Source organism: Diceros bicornis, chromosome 29, assembly GCF_020826845.1.
Source record: "Diceros bicornis minor isolate mBicDic1 chromosome 29, mDicBic1.mat.cur, whole genome shotgun sequence".
NCBI lineage: Eukaryota > Metazoa > Chordata > Mammalia > Perissodactyla > Rhinocerotidae > Diceros > Diceros bicornis.
Window position 1 is genome coordinate 35740746 of NC_080768.1, and position 18096 is coordinate 35758841.

Sequence of the window (18096 nt, forward strand, 5' to 3'; positions counted from 1 at the left end):
TGCAAATGAAAAACAACAGTGAGCCATCACTTCGCACGTGGTTAGGATGGCTATTACCAAAAAAGACAAAAGATAACAAGTGTTGGCGAAGATGTGGAGAAAAGGGAACACTTGTACACTGTTGGTGAGAATATAAATTGGTGTGGCCACTATGGAAAATAGTATAGAAGTTCCTCAAAAAATTAAAAATGAACTATCATATGATCCAGCAATGCCACTTCTAGGTGTATATTCAGAGGAAATGAAATCAGTATCTCAAAGAGATATCTGCACTCACTTGTTTGTTGCAGCATTATTCACAATAGCCAAGATATGGAAACAACCTAAACGTCCATTGAGAGATGAAGGATGAAGAAAATGTGACATATATGTATAAATTTATACAATGGAATATTATTCAGCCTTAAAAAAGAAAGAAATGCTGCCATCTGTGACAATATGGATGAACCTGGAGGGCATTATGCTAAATAACCTCCTATTTCCTTATACTAAGTCAATTCAGTCACTTTCCTCTTCCCCTTCTAAGTTGCTCTTGTTATACCTTATTCTATCTTGTGTTGTGGCTGTGTGTTTACAGTGATGAGGTTAAATTTATTTTTGGTGAATTTCTTCCTTTGATCTTTGAGTTTAGTATTTAAGTGGTTGCTAACCTATTCCGGTAAAGATCTACTATTTCTCTGATTTTGTCTACCTACTTTTCTCCTTCCTCCAAGCTTTGTGTTCCCTTTCTCTTCTTTTTTTCAGGCCTGAGGGCCTTCTTGAGTATTTCTTGTAATGGGGGTCTCGTGGCCATGAACTCCCTTAGCTTTTGTTTATCTGGGAGAGTTACTATTTCTCCATCATATTTGAAGGATATTTTTGCTGGATAGAGTATTCTTGGCTGAAAGTTTTTGTCTTTTAGTATTTTGAATATATCATTCCAGTCTCTTCTAGCCTGAAAAGAGTCTGTTGAGAAATCCGCTGAGAGCCTGATGGGAGTTACTTTGTACGTTATTTTTTGTTTTTGTCTAGCTGCCCTTAATATTGTTTCTTTGTCGTTGACCCTGGCTAGCCTTACCACTAGGTGTCGTGGTGAAGGCCTTTGTCTGTTAATATATATAGGCGTCCTGTTGGCTTCGCTTACTGGTATTTCCTGCTCCTTCCCCAGATTTGGGAAATTTCCAGCTATTATTTCCTTGAATAGGCTCTCTGTTCCTCTTTCCCTCTCCTCTCCCTCAGGAATACCTATAATTCTTATGTTACATTTTCTAATAGAGTCAGATATTTCTCAGAGTCTTTCTTCATTTCTTTTTAGTCTTAGTTCTCTCTCTTCTTCCATCTGGAGTATATCTGTATTCCTATCCTCTAAAGTACTAATTCTTTCCTCCATATTGTCAGCTCTGTTCTTTAAAGATTCCAGATTCTCCTTTATCTCCTCCATTGTGTTCTTCATCTCCATCAGCACTGATTGGTTTTTCTTTATGATTTCAATCTCTTTTGTGAAGAAACTCCTAATCTCATTGAATTGTTTGTCTGTGTTGTCTCGTATTTTGTTGAGTGTTTTTATGATAGCTATTTTGAAATCTCTGTCATTTAGTTTATGGATTTCTGTGTCTTCGGGGTTGATTTCTGGGTGCTTGTCATTTTGTTTCTGGTCTGGTGATTTCATATATTTTTGCATTGTGGTTCCTGTGTTGGTTTTGATTTTCCTCATCCTGGAAGTCTCTGGTTGCAATTTCCACCTGCCGCCACTGTCTGGTGGTAAAGGGCTGTGTAGTCTAAGCCCCCTGCGCTCTGCCCCAGTTTTTCTGCTGCAATCCGCAGTTTTTTGTTTTTTTTTTCCCCCCGCTGCGATCCACGGGTCCAGTCCAGTTTGTTCAGGTCTGCCTTGGATCGCTAGGTCTGGTCGAGCTGCAGACTCCGGGTTGCCGGGAGGGGGGAGCTCTCTCTTTTGCCCTCTGGGTCCCTGACATGGGAGGCTTCTCGTTTGCCCCTCTTTATCCGCTCTCTGGGGTACTCAGATGTTGATGGTAGCCCTGTGGCTCCTCTGAGTCCTCTGTGCGGGAGTTTCCCACTGTCTGAGAGAGCCCGAAGAGCTACAGTTTTCCTGCCGAGGGCCGCCCCTCCCCCCTCTTTGGGAGCCGCGCAGACGGGGATCGCTGATCTGATGGGGAGGGAGCGGAGTTCTCCTTACCTCTCCCCACTTCCTCCGGGAGCACAACACCTTCCGCTCTCAGATGTGCGGCAGTGTGGATCCCTCCGCTCTAGGTTTTCGCTGTCTGGGATTCCGTTGTTGGTCTGTGGCTGTTGCTTTTGTTGTATCTTGTGGGGGAAGAATTCACGGGAAAGCTCACTCCGCCATGATGCTGACGTCACTCCTATCGCATTATGCTAAATAAAATAAGCCAGATACAGAAAGACAAATACTGTGTGATCTCACTTATATGTGAAATCTAAAATAGTCAAACTGATAGATGCAGAAAGTAGAATGGTATTTGCCAGGAGCTGGGGACAAGGAGAAATGGGGAAGTGTTGGTCAAAGAGTACACAGTTTCAGTTATGCAAGATGAATAAGTTCTGGAGATTTAATATACAGTAATGTGACTATAGTTAACAATACTGTACTATAAACTTGAAATTTGCTAAGAGGGTTGATGTTATGTGTTCTCATCACACACACACACACACACAAAAAGCAAATGGTAACTGTGAGGTGGATATGTCATTTAGCTTGGTTGTGGCAATTATTTCACAGTGTATATGTATATCAAAATTTCAAGTCTTACACTTTAAATATATACAATTTTATTTGTCAATTATACCTCAATAAATGTGGAAAAACGATCTTAAAAGTTCAGAATAAACAATTTATGAAAGTTTTTAAATGCTGTTTTTCCTTTTTCTAGTCAGAATCAACTGTTCCAGATTTAATTCCTCTTTATCTAGAAGTACATATTGTGGTGGACAAAGTTTTGGTATGTCTTTTGCTTTTTCTTTGCTTTTAAATATTTGGTGTGAATGTATGATTATCTCTGTCTAGAAAGGAACTTAAAGATTCCAGTCTTCTTACTAACATGTCATAGAGAGAACAGTGGAAATATTTGCAAACTGAAAAACCATATATTCAAAATTACACTAGTTCTCTCAGAAATGTTTTATTTGAAATATTTACATAACAGTCCTGCATAACAAAATGATTTTTTTGCTAATACTTTATACCTTTAGGGCTTCTCTCAATCCACAATATTTTTTAATGATTATATTTGTTTTAAGTGAAATTCTTTAAGTTTTTAATTCTCGTTTTAGGGCACTTGAAGAGCAGTATGTAATCTAGGGAATGTTTTGCCCTATACAATATTTATTGGCACAAAAGTGATGATAGTACAACTGTTTATGAGAACTGTTTATGTTAATGTGTCAGGGTTTTTTTAGTAGTTTTTGATGGTGCACCTATTCCAGTCTGATGTTTACCTGATCTAAACGTAACTCTGGATCTCTGATTCTCATAGACAATTTGAGGACCTCTGAACTTTAGGATCTTGGGATGACAACTTAGTTTCTACTCAACCAGGTGTGCCTTTATTTCCCTATGTTTCAAAGATCTCAGAAAACAAGGGTAAAAATATACTCTCCAGGTTTTGTTCTGATGATAAGCATTTGATTGTCACATCTATGGAATACTACAGAGAATATGGATCATACTCACCATCAATTCTCTTTTTAGGATGTAGAGCCTGTCAGGAAGCCAGAGTTGAGGGTCAGAGACAAGGGAGATTTGGAGAAGGATATGAAAATACTTGATTTATTAGAGTGTAGGGGAAAGAGTGAAGGGAACATTTAAAAGCAAGTTAAGATATTTCTAGTAAAGATGACTAAGTTTCCAGGGAATGTTTTGGATTATGAAAATCATATTGTTTCAGGATTATGTTACAAATTTTGAGTTGTTTTAAAGGACCTTGTCCAAACTGCCAGGTTTTCCATCCATATAATACTGATTAAACATCCGTTTTCTATATTCTTTTACATATTTACATTTTCTGTAATAAAACAAACATCGAGCCAGCTGTGACATCTGTGTTACTAGATGTTGGGCATATAAAGAAGAACAATAGTGATGTTACCGTCAATGACTTCACAGATTTTAAATCCACAATTGTAGGCTAGTGAATTCAGTGTCATGATGGAGGAAAGAATATGGCACAATAAAAACACAGTCCAATAATGTAGAAAGACATGGAAACACACAATTGCAACTTGGGGTACTATAAGAGCATGCAAGCAGGTGTTTTAAAATGTAGGTTTTATTATTATTCAGGTATGGTGAGGCCAACAGATAAGGAGATGATTCCTACTGGAAAGATAGTTTATTCTTCGTAGTTCCCAAGAGGAGAGGGCACACCACATCATGCAGAAGTCACATGGGAAGCAACAGGGTAGGTCAGGAGACAGAGGGAGCAAGGGGAAAATATGAGCAAGGAGCCTTGATTGTGGTTTCTGTGGGAAGGGTAGGCTAGTTTCAGTGGGTTCTGGGGTGTAGGGGTTGTCTCTAGTTGTCTGGTACCTGGCCCTTGGGTGATTGGGGTGAGGGAAAACTGGCTTGGAGTATAAGAGCCTGATAATGGAGGTCCTTGGAGGTTGGATTCTGGATTGATTAGTTGGGTCATAGGGAGAGGGTGGGGCCAGGGAAGACTTTGTCAAAAAGCTTTCTTTGCAAGGGCACATAAATATGAGAGAAGGTTCTTTTGAGAAAACTGCAGGAAGTTGAGTATGATTAATACACAGGGTTGCAGAAGGAAAATAGAAAGAGATGAAGAATTGACATGATATTTGGATTTTATCCTAAAGGTGATGGAGAGTCATTAAAGATTTTAAACAGGGAAGTGGCATGTTCATGTTTTCATTTTAGAATCATCATTTGTGTAATAGTGTAGGGATTGGATTGCTGGTGGGAAAATTGGAGAAGGAGGAACAAGTTAAGAGACTATTCCAGTAGTCAAAGTAAAAATTTATAAATTATTAGAATTAGGAATAGAAAGAAAAGGACAATTTTAAAAGTTACTGATGAGGTTGAACTAGAAAGACTTGTAAATTGATTTGATTTACTCATCCACTTAATAAATTTATTGAGCATCATCTAGATGCCAGTTACTGTTCTATTTATTGAGGATACAGCAGGGAATAAAACAGAAACAGTTCTGCTCTCATGGAACTTGTAGTATAAAAAGTGTGGGAGGTTGTAATACCATTTGCTAAACTAGTGGAAATGTATGTAGGAGCAGAGTTTTGAGGGAGGCTGATGAGTTTAGTTATGGATATGGATATAGATTGTCCTATGGAATATCCAAGGGATGGTGTACTCTAGAGAGATGCTTTATAGGTATGCAATTTGACATTGGCACTTTCCACAGATCTTATTCAGATTTCAGCACTCATTTGTGTGTTTTTTGTGTAGTTTTATGTGATAGTAATCACATATGTAGCCTTGCGTAACCACCACCACAGTTAAGATACTCAACAGTACCATCACCACAAGACTCGTATGTTATCCCTTTATTGTCATACCCATCTCTTCCCCACTCTTCACCCCTTCTCTACAGTTTATTACCTCTGGCAATCACTAATCTGTTCTCCATCTCTGTGATTTCAGGAATATTGCATAAATGTTATCATGCAGTATGTATCCTTTGGAGATGTTTTTTATATTCAGCATTACTTTCTTGAGATTTATCCAAGCTGTTCTATGTATTGACAGTTCAGTTCCTTTTTATTACTGAGTAGTATTTTATGGTACGGTAGGAATGTACCACAATTTGTTTAACCAGTTAACCATTGAAGGACATATAAACTGTTTCCAGGTTTGGGCTATTATGAATAAAGCTGTTGTGAATATTCATGTATAGATTTTTTTTGTGAGCATCAGTTTTTGTTTTTTGGAATAAATGCCCGGGAGTGCAATTGCTAGGTCATTTGTTTTGAAAGAAGCTGCCAAACTACTTTCCAGAGTGGCTGTATGATTTTACATTCCCACCAGCATGTATGATTGATCCAATTTATATTCATTTTTTAATTTGTTACTGTCTTATTTTGAACTATGTTAACCCCAAAGCAGCCTCAAACCTCTGAAAGTAGATGGAAGGTAAATCTCAAACATATTCCATAACATATTGTGTTTAAATTTAAAATTAATTTTGTTTTTCAGTATGATTACTTGGGATCTGATAGCATGATAGTAACAAATAAAGTCATCGAAATTATTGGCCTTGTAAATTCAGTAAGTATTGTCCTTTTCATACTAGTTGAAAAATTCATACTAGTTTTGAAATTACAATTTGCGTTAATTTGATGTGGCATTTCTTTATAGTTAAGTCATTCATATAAACTGAGTGTGGATTTCTTGAAACATTGAATTAATTTCTTGGTTGTTGTAAAATAACATAAAGATTAATTTTTCATGTTTTTATCTCTTCTGTTTTTAGATGTTTTCCCAATTTAAAGTTACTGTTGTGCTGTCATCATTGGAGTTGTGGTCAGATAAAAATAAGATTTCTACAGTTGGTGAGGCGGATGAATTATTGAGTAGATTCTTAGAATGGAAAAAGTCCTATCTTACCCTAAGGCCTCATGATATTGCATATCTATTCATGTAAGAATAATATTTGAGTATTCTTAGAAAGAAAACAAAAATCTGTGATAATGGATGTAGCTTAATTTAGCAAATTGTTATTCGTTTCTGACTATCACACTTTGACCATTATGTGCTTTATTCAGGCCTTGTGCTCTCTTTCTAGTTGTCAGACAATAAAAAAAGATTGCTAAAATTTATTTCTATGCTTATCAACCTTTTATCAACAAGAAGATTGAGATTTCAAAAGGTTAATCCATGTCAGGACTCTCGGATCTAGTGGTGTATCTAGGGTTTCAACTCACAATTTGTTAACTCCAGAGCCCATAATCTTAACCATTACATAAAGAGATGGGTTTTATCTTGCGAAGTTTATGTTTTTGTTGTGAGTTTTGATCAAAGGTTTGTTAAAATAGGTTAAAAATATTTTATCCTAATAAATTTTCCACCTTATTTTTAAATGTTAGTTTTCCATTGATCAATTATAAGTATATATTCATAATTGTATTCATATTAAATTTATTAGCAATTATAATAAGCAGGTGTCTTTCAATAAATCTGTATATACATATTTCTTAAGTTGGAAAACAATAATTTCCTTGTGCATGTGTGAGATTAATCTTTCCACACATCTCTGCCAACAATAAGTGTTATTGCTCTTTTCATTTTTTGCCAGTCTAATGGATGTAAATTGATGTCAGTGTTTTTTAATTTGCTTTTTCCAGCGACTAATAGATTTGAGTATCTTTTCATGTATATATTTGTTGATCATTTGGGTCTGTCCTTCTGTAATTACCTTTTCATGTTATTTGACTATTTCCTTGTAATTTGTAAGGGCTTATTGAATGTCTAGTTATTAATCCTTTGTTTATCTGTATCAAAAATACTTTTTCCACGTCTATAATTTTTCTATAGATATTAAAAATTTTTTTTGCTTCATAAAATATTTTATGTTTTATAGGGTTAAATTTGCTAATCTTTTCTTTTTTAATTTTGGATTTCCTGTTTGGTGAAGATCTCTCTCAGCCCTAAATTTTAGTCTGCTAGATTATTTTTGGAGGGATTAATATTATTACTTTTTATAATTAAGTCTTTGATACACCTTCAGCTAATTTTAATATAGTGCAAAAGAGAAGTACAATTTTATTTTCTGCCAGATAGATAGCCAGTTTTGCAATGAATTTAACTACCACTTTTGGCAGGCATTTGTTAAGTTCCACAAACAACCTGTTGAAATTTTTAGAGAGGTTACAGTAATCTGTATATCATTTTGGGCAGGACTGACATGTTTACAGTGTTGAGTCTTCCAATCTATGCAAATTTATAATACTGAATATTGCAATAATTTATTATGGTATATCCCTCCATATTTATAAGGCCTTCATTAAGTCTTTCAGAAAAGCTTTATAGTTTTCTATAGAGATCTTACAGATAATTTTGAGATTTATTTCTAGGTATTTAATATTTTTTGTGCTAATATAAATAATATATTTTTTAACCTTTAACCATGTTTTTGAAGATATATAGAAATGCAATTGATTTTTGTAAGTTCTAATTTTTTTTTAAATTAATAGGCTTTATTTTTAGAGTAGTTTTAGTTTCACTGAATAATTGAGCAGAAAGTATGGAAAGTTCCTATATACTCCCTCTCCCCCACCATCCCCACCACAATTTTCCCTTTTATTAACATCTTGCATTGGTGTGGTTCATTTTTTAAAATTGATGAACCAATATTGATACATTATTAAACTAAAGCCCATAGTTTACATTAGAGTTCACACTTTGTGTTATAAATTCATTTTTAAAATCTAATAATTTCTGTAATAAATTTTGTGTCAGCCTCTCCTGTCTGTTTTGATGTGGGGTTTTCTTGTTTACCTGATGTGTAGGAGTTGCTCCTCTAGTTTTTTTTTAATCTAATAATTTATCTAATATTTTTCATAGGACAGAAATAAAGGCATTGTTTTGGCCTTAAACTGCAAAAGTATGAAATTGGTCAGACGTCCCAGCTTTGGAATTTGTTCTTTTAAAATTTGTTCTCTTCTCTTCTTGCTCTCTATCCAGTTTCTGTAGTGCATTCTCTTCACCTTTTTTTTTTCTTATTTAAGTATTACTATCCTGCCAGTGAAAGCTAAGGAGAAAGTTTTGGAATTCCCTTTTTTAATACTTTTATAGGAAATGCTTCTTTTTACCTTTGGTATGTCTCTTTTAAAAGGAATATTTTCCTACATAGCCTAAATAGTATTGTTACATTTAATAGAATTATAATTCATCTAATACTCAGTCTACATTCAGATTTCACCACTGACATCCCAAATGTACTAAACAGCTGCCTTTTCCTAGTTAGTATCAAATCTAGGACCGTGAACTTCATTTGATTGTTATGTCTGTGAGATCTCGTTTGTCTATTCATGGCATCAACTTTTTGGAATGTGGGCTGCTTATCTTACAGAATGTTCCACAGTTTGGATTTGTCTGATTGTTTCCTAGTGGTATCACTTAGATTAGTTTGTTCCTCTATCTCTATAGTTCCTGTAAACTGGAAGCTAAATCTAAAAGCTTGATAGGTACAAGTTAAATGCATGTGTATCTGCCTGGAATACATGATAACTGATAATTTATACCTCATTGCATCACATAAGTAACGCATATTGTATAACAGTAGTACCATCAGTGATGCTAAGATGGATAACTAAATTAGGGAAAAGATAGCCTGGTTTCTCTCTTGGATAGCAACAGTTTTGAGAATAGGAGATAATATTTGTGAGTTTTTTTTTTTTTAACAGTTCATGAGCAGCATTTCACCTACTGGTCTTAAAATTAGTTAACAATTCTTGCCTTGGAGAGTGATGCATCATGGCAGAGTGAGGTGTTCCTTTTGTTTCTCCTCTCTATGTTACAACTATATGGACATTCATTAACCAACAGAGAATTCCGTACATAGCACAACAGGATATCTGAGAGACCCACACAGGTATACAACTGAAAGTGGCTGGACTAGATCCCAGAGAAGGAGTGGAACTAGGTGAATGGAGCCATTCCCCTCCCCAGTGGCAGAGTGATCCAGGTTGTGGACCCTCACACAGCAGCTGGTGCAACTGTGAGTGGAGACAGGGGCAGCCCAGCCTGCAGGCAAAGTCTTTCAGAGTTGTAGCCCAGCCTGTGGGAGCACCCACCTACCAAGGTGGCTCCGTGTCCATGCAAATGCTTCCCACTGAGTGTTGGTGACTCAGCTCATGGGAAGGTGCCCCACCCACTAAGCACAGCAGCTCAGTTGGCCCCACCTGCTTAGTGGCTGCAGCCGGCCCATACAAACACAGAGTGGCCATACGGCACAACTACCACCACACAGGGTGGGATAAAAAAATACAGCTCCTGCCCAGCCCTAGCGGTGGCAGGTGGAATCTGTGACCTGATAGTACCACAGATGCGCTGGCAAAGGATCAATTCATCAAACACCACGAAGAACTAGGGTAACACTGCAGATCAGAAGGAAAATGACAAGTCTCCAGAAACCAAAGCTGAAGTCACACAAGATTACAATCTAAATGACAGAGAATTCTAAGTAGTTGTCATAAAGAAACTCAAGTTACAAGAAAACACAGAATGATAGTTCATTGAGCTCAGGAATAAAATTAATGAACAGAAGGAGTGCTTCACCAAAGTGACTGAAGCCCTTAAAAACATCTATACAGAAATTCTGGATATGAAGAACACAATTAATGAGATAAAAAGTAATGTAGACACCATGAAAAATAGAGCAGACCTTATGGAGGACAGAATTAAGGACTTAGAAGATAGAAATCTAGAAATGCTTCAGGTGGAGGAGGAGAGAGAATTAAGATTTAAAAAAAGGAAGAAATTCTTTGAGAAATATCTGACTCAATTAGGAAAAGTAACATAAGGATTATAGGTATCCCAGAGGGAGAGGGGAGGGAGAAAGGAGCAGAGAGCTTGTTCAAAGAAATAATAGCTGAGAAATTCCAAAACCTGGAGAAGGAACTGTACTTACAAGTACATGAACACAATAGAACTCCTAATTACATCAATGCAAAAAAGACCTCCTAAAAGAATTTACAACTATACGCAACTATGTACTGGGGCTTTGGAGGGGGAAAAGGAAGAAAAGGAAGAATATTGGTAACAGATGTTAACTTAGAGTGAACTTTCCCCTGCAAAAAAAAAAAAAGACCTTCTCCAAGGCATATAATATTAAAAATGTCAAAAGTCAATGCAAATAAAAAATATTCGGGCTGGCCCCGTGGCTTAGCAGTTAAGTGCGCGTGCTCCGCTACTGGTGGCCTGGGTTCAGATCCCGGGCACGCACTGAGGCACCACTTGTCCAGCCATGCTGAGGCGACATTCCACATACAGCAACTAGAAAGATGTGCAACTATGACATATGACTATCTACTGGGGCTTTGGGGAGAAAAAGGGAAAAAAAAAAAAAGGAGGAGGATTGGCAATAGATGTTAGCTCAGGGCCGGTCTTCCTCAGCAAAAAGAGGAAGATTAGCATGGATGTTAGCTCAGGGCTGATCTTCCTCAAAAAAAAAAAAAAGGACAGCAAGGCAGAAGAAAATAACCTACAAAAGAACCCCCATCAGGCTTTCAGTGGATTTCTCAGCAGGAACCTTGCAGGCTAGGAGAGACCTTACAGGCTAGGAGAGATTGGAATGATATATTCAAAGTACTGAAAGACAAAAACTTTCATCCAAGAATACTCTATCCAGCAAAACTATCCTTCAGATATGATGGAGAAATAAAAGTTTTCCCAGATAAACAAAACTGAGAGAGTTCATTGCCACTAGACCTGCCTTACAAGAAATGATGAAGGAACTTCTCCTACCCAAAACAAACAAACAAAACGTCTAAAAAGCCTTGAGCAAGGACATAAATAGACAGACAAAATCAGAAAATTGCAACTCTCTATCAGAACAGGTTCTCAAACAATTATAACACAAAAGATGAAGGGAAGGAAAGCATCAAAAATAACTATAAACAGTTCAGTTTAGTCACACACTCACAACACAAAACAGAATGATTTGTGACAACTATAACAAGGGGAAGAGAATAGGGATGGAACTTGCTTAGGCTAATGGAGATAAGAGGCTATCAGAAAATTGACTACCTCACCTATGAGATCTTTTATACAAACCTCATGGTAACCACTAAACAAAAATTCAGAGCAGAGCCACAAATCATAAAGAGAAAACCATCACAGAAAACCACCGAACTGAAATAGCAGTCAGAAATACAAGGGAAAAGAAACAATGCAAATATAGAACAACCAGAAAACAAGAGATAAAATGGTGGTATTAAGCCCTCATATATCAATAATCGCTCTAAATGTAAATGGATTGAATTCTCCAATCAAAAGACGCAGAGTGGTTGGATGGATTAAAAAACAAGACCCAACATTATGCTGCCTCCAAGAAACACATCTCAGCTCTAAAGACAAACATAGGCTCAGAATGAAAGGATGGAAGATGATACTCCAAGCAAATGGCAAGCAAAAGAAAGTGGGTATTGGCATACTTATATCAGACAAAGCAGACTTCGAGATAAAAAAGGCAATGAGAGAGAAAAGGGGAAGTAAATAATGATAAAAGAGACATTCCACCTAGAGGACATAACACTTATGAATATATATGCACCTAAAATAGGAGCACCAAAGTGTATAAAGCAACTATTAACAGACCTAAAGGGAGAAATTGACAGCAACAAAATAATAGTAGTGGACCTTAACATCCTGCTTACATCAATGATCATCTAGGCAGAAAGTCAACAAGCAAATAGTGGCCTTAAATGAACACTAGACCAGATGGACTTTATAGATATACATAGAATATTGCATCCAAAAGCAGCAGAATACACATTGTTCTCCAGTGCACAGGGAACATTCTCAAAGACAGACCATATGTTGGGAAACAAGGCAAGCCTCAATAAATTTAAGAAGATTGACATCGTCTCAAGCATCTTTCCCAAACACAGAACTATGAAATTGGAAATCAAGTACAAGAAAAAAGCTAGGAAAGTCACAAATATGTGGAGAATAAACAACATGCTACTGAAAAACCATTGGATCAATGAAGAAATCAAAGAAAAAATCAAAAAATGCCTGGAGACAAATGAAAATTAAAATACAACATACCAACTCTTATGGGATGCAGCACAAGTGGTGCTAAGAGGGAAATTTGTAGCAATACAGGCTTAGCTCAACAAACAAGAAGAATCTTAAATAAGTAATCTGAACCTACACCTAATAGAACTAGAAAAGAAGAACAAAAAAAGCCCAAAGTCAGCAGAAGGAGAGAAATAATAAAAATTAGATCAGAAACAAATGAAATTGAAACAAAAAAAAACCAGTAGAAAGGATCAGTGAAACAAAGAGCTGGTTCTTTGAGAAGATAAACAAAATTGACAAACCCTTAGCCAGACTCACCAAGAAAAAAATAGAGAAGGCTCAAATAAATAAAATTAGAAATGAAAGAGGAGAAATGACAACAGATACCACAGAAATAGAAAGGATTATAAGAGAATACTGTGAAAAACTATATGCTAACAAATTGGATAACCTAGAAGAAACGGATAAATTCCTAGACTCATACAACCTCCCAAAACTGAGTCAAGAAGAAATAGAGAATCTGAATAGGCCAATCAAAAGTAAAGAGATAGAAACAGCCATCAAAAACCTCCCAAAAAACAAAAGTCCAGGTTCAGACAGCTTCTCTGGAGAATTCTACCAAACATTCGAAGAAGTTTTAATACCTATCCTTCTCAAACTATTCAGAAAAGTTGAAGAAGATGGGACACTTTCTAACTCATTCTATGAGGCCAACATTACCCTGATATCAAAACCAGAGAAGGACAACACAAAAGAAGAAAATTATAAGCCAATATTGTTGATGAACATAGATGTAAAAATCCTCAACAAAATATTAGCAAATTGAATACAGCAATACATTAAAAGGATCATATGCCATGACCAAGTGGGATTTATACCTGAGATGCAGAGATGGTTCAGCATCTGCAAATCAATCAGTGTGATACACCACATTAACAAAATTAAGAATAGAAATCATATGATCATTTAAATAGATGTAGAGGAAGTATTTGACAAGATCCAACACCCATTTATGATAAAACTCTCAATAAAATGGGTATAGAAGGAAAGTAGCTCAACATAATAAAGGTCGTATATGACAAACCCACAGCTAGTATCATTCTCAATGGAGAAAAACTGAAAGCAATCCCTGTAAGAACAGGAACCAGACAAGGATGGACACTTTAGCCACTCCTATTTAACACAATATTGGAAGTACTAGCCAGTGCAATCAGGCAAGAAAAAGAAAGAAAAGGGATCCGAATTGGAAAGGAAGAAGTGAAACTGTCACTATCTGCAGAAGACATGATTTTATATATAGAAAACCCTAAAGAATCCACCAAACACCTTTTAGAAATAGTAAATGAATACGGTAGAGTTGCAGGTTACAAAATCAACATGCAAAAATAAGTTGCATTTCTATACACTAACAGAGAAGTATCAGAAAGAGAAATTAAGAATACAATCCCATTTACAACTGCAACAAAAAGAATAAAATACCTAGAAATAAATTTAAACAAAGAAGTGCACACTGAAAACGATAAAACATTGTTGAAAAAAATTTGAAGAAAACACAAAGAAATGGAAAGATATTCTGTGTTCTTGGCTTGGAATACTTAACATAGTTAAAATGTTCATACTTCCTAAAGCAATATATAGATTCAATGCCATCCCTTTCAAAGTTCCAATGACATTTTTCTTAGAAATAGAATAAAGAATCCTAAAATTGATATAGAACAACAAAAGACCCCAAATAGCCAAAGCAATCTTGAGAAAAATGACAAAACTGGAGGTATCACACTCTCTGACTTCAAAATATACTACAAAGCTACAGTAATCAAAACAGCATGGTACTGGCACAAAAACAGACACACAGATCAATGGAACAGAATCAAGAGCTCAGAAATAAACCCACATATCTAGGGACAGCTAATTTTCGACAAAGGAGCCAAGAACATACAACGGAGAAATTAAAGTTTCTTCAATAAATGGTGCTGGGAAAACTGGACAGCCACATGCAAAAGAATGAAAGTAGACCATTACCTTACACCATACACAAAAATTAACTCAAAATGGATTAAAGACTTGAATGTAAGACCTGAAACCATAAAACTTCTAGAAGAAAACGTAGGCATTGCACTGTTCGACATTGGTCTTAGCAGCATATTTTCAATTACCATGTCTGGCCAGTTTTGGGAAACAATAGAAAAAATAAACAAACAGGACTACATCAACCTAAAAACTTCTGCACAGCAAAGGAAACCATCAACAAAATGAAAAGACAACCTAACAATTGGGAGAAGATATTTGCAAACCATATATCTGATAAGGGGTGAATCTCCAAAATATATAAAGAAGTCATTCATCTCAACAACAAAAAAACTAACAACTCAGTTAAAAAATGGGCAAAAGATCTGAACAGACACTTCTCCAAAGAAGATACACGGAAGGCCAACAGGCACATGAAAAGATGTTCAACATCACTAATTATTAGGGAAATGGAAGTCAAAGCTACAATGAGGTATCACCTCATGCCCAGCAGAATGGCTATAATTAACAGGACAAGATATAACAAGTGTTGGAGAGGATGTGGAGAAAAGGGAACTCTCATGCATTGCTGGTGGGAGTGCGAAGTGGTTCAGCCGCTGTGGAAAACAGTATGGAGATTCCTCAAAACATTAAGAATAAAACTACCATATGATCAAGCTATTCCACTGCTTGGTATTTATCCAAAGAACATAAAAACATGAATGCATAAAGCTATATGCACCCCTGTGTTCATTGCAGCATTATTCACAATAGCGAAGACTTAGAATCAACCTAGGTGCCCATCAAGGGACGAATGGATAAAGAAGATGTGGTATATATACACAATGGAATACTACTCAGCCATGAGAAACGATGAAATCCAGCCATTTGTGACAACATGGATGGACATTGAGGGTATTATGCAAAGTGAAACAAGTCAGAGGGAGAAGGTCAAATACCATATGATTTCCTTCATTAAGTAGTAGATAATAACAACAATAAACAAACACGTAGAGACAGAGATTGGATTGGTGGTTACCAATGTTACCTCAATAAAAAACAAAACAAAACAATACACACAAAAACAAAACTTACTAGAAAGCTACAGTAATCAAAACAGTGTGTTACTGGCATAAAGACAGGTATATAGACCAATGAATAGAAAAGACAGACCAGAAACAAACTTTTGCATATATGGTCAAATGATTTTTGACAAGGGTGCCATGACCATTCAATTGAGAAAAGACAGTCTGTTCAACAAATGGTATTGGGAAAACTGCATATTCATGTGGACAATGCTAAAGTTGGACAATTACCTTATACTGTACAAAAATTAACGTGAAATGCATCAAAGGACTAAATGTAAGATCTAAAATTATAAAACCCTTAGAAGAAAACACAGAGGAAGAGCTTCCTGACATTGGATTGGGCAGTTGTTTCTTGGATGTGATGGCAAAAGCACAAGGAACAAAAGTAAAAATAAATTGGACTACATCACAAAAGAACCAAAAGAATGGGGTGAAAAGACAACCTACAGAATGGGTTTAATATACAGAATATATAAAGAACTCCTACCACACAACAACAAAAAGACAAACAACCCAATTAACAAATGGGCAAAGTACTTGAATAGACATTTCTCCAGATAAGATAGACAAGTGACCAATAGACACATGAAAAGATCCTTAACATCACTAATGATTAGAGAAATGAAAACAAGAACCACCATCAAACCCCTCACATCCATTAGAATGGCTGCTATCAACAAAACAAACAAAATAACAAGTGTTCACAAGGATGTCGGGAAATTGGAAACCTTGTGCACAGTTTGTGGGAATGTAAAATAGTATTGCCACTATGGAAAACAGTAGGGTGATTCCGCAAAAAAGTACAATTACCATATGATCCAGCATTCAACTTCTGGGTATACATTCAAAATATTGAAACCAGAGTCTCAAAGAGACATTTGTACATCCACGTTCATAGCGTTATTCACAATAGCCAAAAGGTGGAAGAAACCTGAGTGTCCATTGACAGATAAATGGATAAACAAAATGTGGTGTGTACATACAACGGAATATTATTCAATCTTAAAATGGATGGAAATTCTGACACATACTGCAACATGGATAACCTGGAGGATATTATGCTAAGTGAAATAAGCTAGTCACAAAAAGACAAACACTATATGATTTCAGTTACATAAGGTATCCAGAGTCAAATCCTTAGAAACAGAAAGTGCAATGGTGCTTGTCAGGGGATGCAGGAAGGGGAAAATGGGGTATTGTTTAATGAGTATAGCGTTTCAGATTTGCAAGATGAAAAAATTCTGGAGATTGATTGCACAACAATGTGAATAAACTTAGCACTACTGAATTGTACATGTAAAATGGTTAAGGTAGTAAATTCTGTGTTATGTGTTATTTCTCCACAATTAAAAAAAATAGGTTCCAGTTCAAGATGGTAACGTAAGAGGATCCTGAAGTAACCTCCTCCCTCACACACACCAAATCTACAGTTACATATGCAAAAATTTCCTCAGGACAAAAACCCAAAACTGGATGAGCAACTGCTGCACATCAGGTGAAGGAGAAAAAAACCTACATCGAAACTGGTAGGAGAGGCTGAGCCACAAACTTGCCGTAACACCCCTGGCATGGTAACTCACAATTGGAGGGAGCTCAACTCTGAGCTTCTCCCTGAAGAGTGAAGGGTTTGAACCCCTTCACTGGCAACCCAACTTTTAAGACCTGTGCCTGAGAGGCAAGCCCCCAAAATATCTAGCTTTGAAAACCAACAGGGCTTGCGTCAGGAGACCCAGAGTCTATAGCAAACTGAGAAACAGTTCTTAAGGGCTCGTGTGGACTCACCTGGCTACCCAACAGGGCCTAACGCAGATGCAGCACACTGAAATGTCCAGTCTTTCTGTGAAAGAGGATTTTTTGCTTATCTTAAAGCTTCAGCCTGAGGGGCAGGCATCAAATTTAACACACATCTAAGGGCCTACTGAATTACTCTCCCAAGACAGAGGCCAGTAGGTGCCGTCTTTGCACTCTCCCTCTGCATTACTCCAGGTCGCCGGTATCTCCTAGAAGGAGCTTGTGTACTCATCTGGTGCCCCAGTTGTTGCACCTGCTGCCCAGGGGATACCCCTTGATCAAAGAAACTACCAAATTGTTTTTCAGAGTAACTCTACCATTTTACATTCTGACCAGCAATATATAAGTATGCATCCTTGCGAGCATTTGATTTTGTCATTATTTGTAATTTTACCATTCTGATAGGTATGTGGCGATACCTAATTGTGGTTTTAATTTACACTTTCCTAATGGCTAATGATGTTGAAAATGTTTTCATGTGCT

General features: G+C 36.5%; 1 protein-coding gene across 1 annotated transcript in view; it reads left to right on the forward strand.

Annotated features, from left to right (window-relative positions):
* Window positions 1-18096, forward strand: part of ADAM32 (ADAM metallopeptidase domain 32) — a gene marked incomplete at its 5' end in the record, with an annotated part of 239609 nt that overhangs the window by 66713 nt on the left and 154800 nt on the right. Inside the window, 3 exons of the mRNA XM_058524868.1 lie at window positions 2886-2954; window positions 6179-6250; window positions 6456-6622. Coding sequence (XP_058380851.1) covers window positions 2886-2954; window positions 6179-6250; window positions 6456-6622 — 308 coding nt within the window. The remainder of the gene's footprint in view (window positions 1-2885; window positions 2955-6178; window positions 6251-6455; window positions 6623-18096) is intronic.